The 8426-nt window shown below is 36.0% G+C and overlaps 1 protein-coding gene across 11 annotated transcripts in view; it reads right to left on the reverse strand.

Annotated features, from left to right (window-relative positions):
* The window catches only part of gbf1 (golgi brefeldin A resistant guanine nucleotide exchange factor 1), a 56602-nt gene extending 50317 nt beyond the window's left edge, over positions 1-6285 (reverse strand). For 9 of the 11 annotated variants that reach the window (XM_027011580.3, XM_027011507.3, XM_081725160.1 and 6 more), the window contains exons 1-3: positions 5982-6280; positions 4755-4857; positions 3988-4054 (exon numbers count right to left, since the gene is read on the reverse strand). In XM_027011580.3, the coding sequence (XP_026867381.2) occupies positions 3988-4054; positions 4755-4850 (163 nt within the window). In that variant the 5' untranslated portion in view covers positions 4851-4857; positions 5982-6280. Of the gene's footprint in view, positions 1-3971; positions 4055-4754; positions 4858-5981 lie in introns of those variants that run through there. The other 2 variants (XM_081725156.1, XM_081725161.1) reach the window with 2 other exon arrangements.
* Between the last annotated feature and the right edge of the window lie 2141 nt (positions 6286-8426).

An 8426-nucleotide genomic window follows, 5' to 3' on the forward strand; every position in this document is an offset into this window, starting at 1 on the left:
ACAGATTCACAAAAATTATTCAACTTTACAATGAATCTTATTTCACTGTTTTTGTCCATGTCCCAAACCCGAGATGTTTCCTAGTTTTACCATGGGATCAGTCATATTTAGACCAGTGGCACTTTTCTTTGACATGTCTATTCCTTTCAAATTGTAAATCCTGCTTACTGAAAAACAGCACTCAAATTTTCCAACATCCATTTGTCACCTTAATACACTTATTTGTTCTTCTAGAGTAGCTCTGGATTAGTAAACACATGTCTGAGTGGATATCCCTGTCGACAGTCAAAAATAACATGCAACACAGCATCTGGATGCTGAAAACTATGACTCTGGCCCCTTTACACTAGATCCACAGGAGAAGATTTACACAGAAAATAAGTAATCTGGTCAAAATCCCCTATACTAAAGTATTCACTTGAGATAATGAAAAAAATAACATGAAACCTAGCCTAAAAGAATCATCATAGATATAAAAAATAAAAATAAAAAAATAAAATAAAAAAACAAGCACTTGCCAAAGCACAAACCCACTCTCAACAGTAAATTAATGCAGAAACTCACTTCCTGAGAAACACCTGAGTTCTCCATAAGGTTTGACCAAATTCCTTCTGAAGTCATTGATGGTCATTATGGTTCACAGTTACATGTCCAACATGCCTAGATAAAGACGTGAGCAAAAAATATCCAAAATTATGCAGCTTCATCAGTTTTAAAAATCTTGGACATTTGACAGCAAATATGATCTATCAAACTTTTCTGGGGGTGATTTTGCGAAATTAGGGACCTTCTCAGAATCCATCAGACTAATATCATGAAGGCAGACTACTTGCCTCCACTAGTATGCTAAGAAAATAAACTTGTTTACAGTAAGAGGCTGAATACCAGACTAAGTAAGAATCTGGCACTGACTGTACATAGTTGGGATGGAAAACACAGAAGCCATGTTCAAAACCCATGACTATACAGGCTATTCTTTGTTTCAGAAATACATAAAACATTCCTGTTCCAGAAGTGGAAGAAGAGACAACATTTCCTTTCCCAGAACAATCCATCTCCCAACCTGACAAGTCCCTCTGCTATATTTACCCAACCAAAGCTGGAGATGATATACTTACAGCTGCATGCTACCGCCGAATGGCACATGCTCCTGCCAATCATAAGGCTAGTACAGGGGAAAGAGAACAGAACATTTAAGGCGGAGAAAGTGGTGAGGAAAACAGTGGGGCTAATCCACATTTCCTTTGGCTGAGGCTTTAGTTGTTGGAGTAAATAAAATGATGACAGTGTGAATGGTACAGTCTTTCATTCAGCAGGCAACTGGACTGCTATAGACCATCAAATACTAGTTTTAAAACAAAAAATAAATGAAACCACACCAAGGAAATTAGTTTAGATTAAGGCAGAGAAATCAACTTTAGTCAGCTCTGAGAATTTGTCATTTAAAAGGGACTCAGCTCAACCGCCCACCACTTTACTGAAGAGCCAGTCTAATTCCCAAGAGTGATCTCAACAGGCATTTAAAAAGCTATAATTTTTCAAAGAAAAGTAACAAAATGCATGACAGTACACCTTAAAGCAAGTTAGATTATATGCTCCCCCCCCCCCATCTCTTATCAGGGCTCAACCATTGATGGAGAGACAATCTTCTTGCAAATATACCAACCGTTAATTCTAACAGTTTATAGATTATTGTGTAATAAATGAGGCACTACATAGTATATTATTTCATATTACAATTATTTCTTTATAGATCATTACACTTACTCTAAAAAAAACATCAGGATTACTTATAACTTTCCAGTCACTAAAGGAACTAACAAACATAACTGCTGGGGTTCAAGATGAAAAAGCATGGCAGATTCCTTCCAGGCCCCAGACGCAGCCGCGCCTGTCCATCTAACCATACTCCCCAGAGATGACATAGTGGGGGACTAGGGGGGAACGAGACTTCCTATGCACAATCTCAAAGTCCCAGAGACTTCATTCCATCCCTTTAACTCTCTCGTTACTTCTCTCTCGCTCTTGCTTGGCACCCAAGCATGATGACAAAATGCTGACCTCTGGGTTAGCCAGACTAGTATGTCACATTATCCATTAACCCTCAGCTCACATTGTTCATATATTCAGGAACTCCACAGTTGATCAAAACAGGTTTGACAGATCATGGTGCAGAATACAAGTGCCAACTCCCAAGCTATTCTATAACTGCACTCATCAATGTTCACTTAGGTAGCTTGCTTCTGTTACATCTTTTAACAACAGTTTTTGGCTGTAGATCTCCCTTATAGAACTATGAAATCACACACAAGCACACACAAACAGAAGCTAACTAGTAAGCAATTCATATTTAATCAGATTTAGAGATGAATTTGAAAGCCTGGGCTAACGCATATAATATTCTATATACATTGCAATAATATATTCTTTGTGCTCCAGCATCATGGAAATACTAAAAGTCAAATTCCATTAACTCAATTAATTAACTTCCAGTGATTCCACAATATATGGCCACAAGTTCACAAAAACACAACTGACCACAAGAATATACTGAGGAAAAACAAAGATTTTGTTCTTCTCTCACTGACAACAGATACTGAGGTCAGCTACTGTGTCAGTTGGGTCACAAAGACCAAACTGGCAGTTAGTACTCTCCTCCCAGCACAAACACCCATCACACAATGTTGTTGAGCTGCAACTTGAAGAGATGTAGTCATGGGCTACACAAACTTTGGAGAAAGCACATTAGCCTTCAACTTCACAGCCATTAGGAGAAAACATTATAAATAGAATTAAAAAGAAGCATCCACAAATATCCTTTAATTTGCGTCTGCCCTAAAATGAGCAGGAAAACAAAGCAATTTGACAACTACTTGGATCAGCTGAAATACTGAATTAAAAATTTAACATGTAATAACCGGTCAGCATGATGCCTTTTTATATTTTTACACATACAAAAATGGCATACTATTTTGACAGCATGAATTCTATTGATAGCTCATATCTACATTTATATCTATATTCATATTTATAGATGTGCTGCATTCCATTCTATGCATGGCAACCAATTTAAACCCACATTTTTATAGTTGTCAAGCTCAGATGTTTTGATGCACAAATTTGTTTACAACAGTAATACAAAATTACAGTAAAAATCAAATATATACTGACAACAGCATATGTGTAAGTAATGTTCTTCAGACTCCCCCTTGAAACCATACACTAAATCCTCTACTATCCAGAGTTTGAGATTCATTTTAATAATGATAAACTATGAAGTACATGGAGTAAAAAATGTGTTCAAATATTATGCAGTCACATCCATTTCATATCCCTTTTAGTAAAATTTCCCTTTATAAATAAGAACACAATCCTTTCTAACCCATGAACTTATAGTAAGAAAGAAATTTTATTATATTAAATAGAGGAACACTTGCACAAGACTGCATAACATTTACTTTAGCAGTCTTGTTCATTATGAGGCATTTAGATAACTAAATGAACAAACACTGATATAGTTTCCATGGGACCTCCAAAAATTATGAGGTGGAATAAAGGTCCAACAATAAGACACTAAGAAGATAATATTGACTAACTTGAAAATGCCACCACCTTTCTCAGTGGATATACGGCACACCTGATTAAATATATTTTTACACTGTTCTACCATGGGGGCACGTTTGTGAATATTAAATATGTAGGCATATGTTTAACTCAGTACCACTGGACAAGTGGGTCTTTGATTTAGGCCTATTCTCAACAGGCTTGAATTGCTTAGACAGAGAGTCACTAATTCCTTGCATGCTAAATGGATTATGATACTTATAACCCATTAGCAAGGCAACTTTGACAAAGTATACTTAAGTACTTGAAGCCATTTGCAAATAAGCAATCATATTAACTTAAGTTACCAGCACTTAAAAGTATATTATGTATAACATAAGGACAGAAAATTCAGAAAGAAATCTTACACATGAGTATGTCTACCTTTGATATTATTGAGTTTCTCTTTCAAGTAACTGAAGCTGTTGAGAAGTGGATCCTGTTCTTCATCCTGAGAGAGCATAAACAGTTTTGACACTTTGAGGATCTGTTGAGCCCAAAAACTAATCACTGACACATTCAAAATAAAGTGATCCTGACTGACAATGTAAATCGGAGATCTGAGAGAGAAATGGAAACTTTATTTACACTGGAACTACTTATTTATTTAAGCTAAAGTACATCTCAAGCCTTGATAAAGACTAAGGCTGAAATCAAGACTTTCCAATAGGATCAGGACATAAATTAAGCTTTGTCTTGAGCCATGTTCGATGTTGCCTAAACACTATGGGCCAATTTGTGGCTACTGCTTAATGTAAAAGGATTTTGAAAAAAACAGAAAATCACCACTGACAGTATAGTTCAGTCAGTATAGTTACGTTAAACCACAGTTAACTTATCTGAGTAAGCATAGGTTGGTTGGCTAACCTAACTGTAGCAGAAAAATCATATAAGCAATAGCACTAGGGGACAGATTAGAATATTTATGCTTATCTTTTCCTTCAAATTCACAGAAAGGTCATCTCCACTACCATGAAGACTTCTCAAAATGGAGTGGAAGATAGGAACCAGTGGATAGTGGAAGATGGACCAGTTTTAGGCAGATAATCATAAATATCAAAATGCATAATTATACATAATACCAATTACAATCTATTAGAGATTGAAGTCAACTCTTAATTTAAAAATAAATAAGAAAAACAAAAATGTACCAGTGGTGTATGGGTACTCCATCTGGAGTTTCTCTTAATAGCACCAACAACTGTTGATATTTCCCCTTGAACAATGTATATGTTTTTGTCCACCATAGCGAAACTAGAAGTAAAACAAAGGAAATGTAGTTAGGTTGTGCTACAGACATTTTCATGTAGGCAAAATTATAGTGACATCATTACAGTTCAAAAAAATAAATGAGCACTAGTAGAGATATCACTGATTGTGTTCCTCCTGTTTTATGAAACAACACAGACTGCATGATATAAGAATATTTTAGCTCAGGAATGACCATCACTCTGCCCTTGGAGCTCATATCGTATTTAGTTTCAATCTTTATCTAAAGCACCTAATCCACTAAACCAAAATCTTAACCTAATCATCTTTATGGAAGAGAATGATTGAGTTAAACGCTGTCCTCTCCCATTCCAGCTGACATCTACAAATAGTGTCTTCAGACTTTAACACGATCCACACAGTCGTGAAAAAATATCCGAGCCAAAACATATTATATTGTAGCCCTTCAGAATAAGGTCATTGCTTTGCAAAATGAACCACAGACAATACAGATGACACTCTATCCCCCTAAGTAATTTATCACCAGAAAGTCTGATTAATAATCTTGCAGATTTTGACAGGTCTAAGTGGTTATTTCGCTTGTCAGCCATAAATTAGTACGTCACTATTAGCGACGTATTAAGGACACTGAAGACGTGTACACCTAATTGCTAGGGGCAAAAAATATCTTAGCTAGCTAGCCAGCCAGCCACCTAGCTAACTAGCTACATTAGCTGCGGCAGTATTAGTGAATGTGACTACGCTACTGCTGTATGTTAGCAGAACAGGCCCATTTTGACAGCTGACAAATATAAACGAGACTTAACATAGCTTCGTAAACATTCTTCCTCTATTTAGTTATGGTAATCTACGAATTTGATAACTAACTAGCTAACAATGTCTCTACATTAGCTAGCTATATATTTTTACCAGCTAATAGTATGTGTGTGGTCACTGTTTATAGCCAACTTCTGAGATTTCATTCTAGCTATTCTTGCTAACGACTACTAGCTAGCTAGCTAGCTAGCTAGAGTATCTTTGGCATCGGGTCCACCATATAGCTAGCTAGCTACGTCAATAGAGTAACCTCACTACAGTTCACCCAGCAGAAATGATGTGTATTCTCTCCAACTACACACAACTGTCAAATCATACAAATATTACTTTACCTGTACAGCTGCGAAACCAAAATGGCGTTCAATACCTGTTCTACTGATTTGGCTAGCTAGCTAGCTAGGTTAACTAGCTAGCAAGCTTACAAACTGGTAAGGACTGAATGCAAAGGTTTTTATCACAACGCGTATAAAAGAAATGAGAATAAATATTCTCAGTTAATAAAGCATTGCCATTTAAACAATTTCACGTCATTCCAAAATGTCTATGTATTACTATGGGTTGTAAATAATCTTACACTGATTAGCGTGCTGCAGAAGTAAATTTACTGACGTGGAAAAGTCCACAGTGCAACGTAGCCTGATGTTTGGAGCAGAAATGACACAGGTTTTAGCCAATCGCACGCGTGCATTATTTACCGTAGCCGAAAACTGTATGACTTTAAAGCACACATTTAGTATATGCAAGTTATAAATAGTGCATATGTGTAATTTTGAACGTGAAACCAAAACTGTTTCGTACATGCCTGATTCGGAAAGGGCAAAATAAGTCCCTTAGACAAAATAAAGCGAGTCAAAAGCAAAGTCCCAGGGATTCCGTTAAGGTTGGTTGAAAGTTACTTATGACGAGGACGCGCAATCGAATGCGCTTTGACGTCAAAACTGTTTTACTTTCATTTAAATAACGTGTCAGACCAGGCTATCAGTTGACTAGCTCACTTGCTGTGAACAAAAGCTATAGTATTTTTTAAACTTTAAGTCGTTAAATGAACGTAAATTGAACGACATACAGGAGCCTAGTACATTATTAGTATTTTTTTTAATTGTCGTGTATAGTTCAGACTAAAAGGTCATAGTAATGTAATCTAATCTCATTAGTAAAAACAGATGTTAAACAGATGGGTGTAAACACCTGGAATCATTATATCTGCATTGAAGTCCACTGTAAGAATGCATAAGATTGGGCCATCCCTCTTCTTTACAGAGATTGGGAGTTGAAGCTATATATTAGTCTGCTAAGGTAGCTACATGTAGTCTTTTGTGACAGACTGACAGTAAAACACTTTAGTTTAATGTAGACACATATATACAGCCAGGTCCCAGATAGGCCAGGGTATGCAGAATCTGCTGCTAGCTTTAGACCTGAATGGAGATAGCAGCACCTTGACAGGCTTAATAAAGATGGGTCCTCTGATCACTATCTTCCTTTGCCTGGAGTCATCAGGAAACATAGAGTTAAACAAGTTAAGGAAGTTAAACCTAATCTATCAATAAAAGTGTTTAATTTTAGATTCTACAAAAGTACTTTGAATCACTTCAGCCTCAGAAGATGTTCTTTCTGAGACAAAAACATGACCAAAAGCACAGATGATATACTATTTATAGAAATAATTGTCAGACTGAATGCTCAAGAGCAAGGTTTGTCACTTTGATCTTACCAAAGCATTAAATATGACTAACTGCTCGTAGTTTCACCTGGAGTATAATTACATTCATACAACTCTTTCAGGGCTACAGAGGTGACTCAACTGCATGGCAATCTCTTTAATCTTCAATGCCATCAACCCTTTACCTGAAACTCCATTACAAATAAAGATGTGCCAGTGCCAAGCTGCAACTAAATTGCCATCCTTGCTTATAAGCATGCTGCAAAACATGACCTCTGTAAAGTCTTCACAGTTTAATCCTTTGGTCTTCAAGTTATTACACTGAAATCACAAGTAATCATCTAAATTGTAGCCCCACTGCCCAATTCCATTGCATTCATTTTATAATGGAACACCCCCAAATGTACTCTAGCAATTCTGCTACATGGGTAGCATCCTATGAATAAACTGTCCAACAGTTGATTAAATTCAAGCTTGCATCAACCACACCTCTTTTTTGCCTTCATTCTGAGTCTCTAAGAACAAGCATTTAAAAACATCTACCAAAACTGAAGTTTAGCTGCAGTTTGGATCTCAGTCTCACTTCAGTTATCTAAATAATAGCCTATGTTGTCAGAAGTGTTATTACAAAGTCTAAATATTTTTAGAGTGCACTATAAAAATGTGTATGTAACCTGACTACCTTACAATTTTGAGTTCACAAAACATTAAATGGTAACAGAATATATAAAATTATAATTATTGATCTGTTAACTTACCATTTCAGTTCCAATAAACTCAAAATGTTAAGGCAGCCACGTCATATACCTTTTAGAGTAAAAATAGTATTTTTGCCAAAATTAGATTTTCCTAAGTTACGTAAATCAGATATTTTTAAAACTGCTGCAATCTTTTCACCAAATTTAGTTAGTCACAATGAATCTCCAGTTTTGTCCTCCATTATCTGTCATAGATAAGCACCAGAAAAACATATTTATAGCATTTAGATTTAAAGTTTTTTGGAGCATTGCTCCAACATACAGAAACTGACAGCTTCAACCAAGGGTTGTTAAAGACGGTAAAATACTGAAAATATTTATATCCTCAAAAACATACAGAACTCAACTAAAAGAGC

This window comes from Electrophorus electricus, chromosome 12 (genome assembly GCF_041902795.1).
Source record: "Electrophorus electricus isolate QZ-2024a chromosome 12, ASM4190279v1, whole genome shotgun sequence".
In the NCBI taxonomy this organism is placed as follows: domain Eukaryota; kingdom Metazoa; phylum Chordata; class Actinopteri; order Gymnotiformes; family Gymnotidae; genus Electrophorus; species Electrophorus electricus.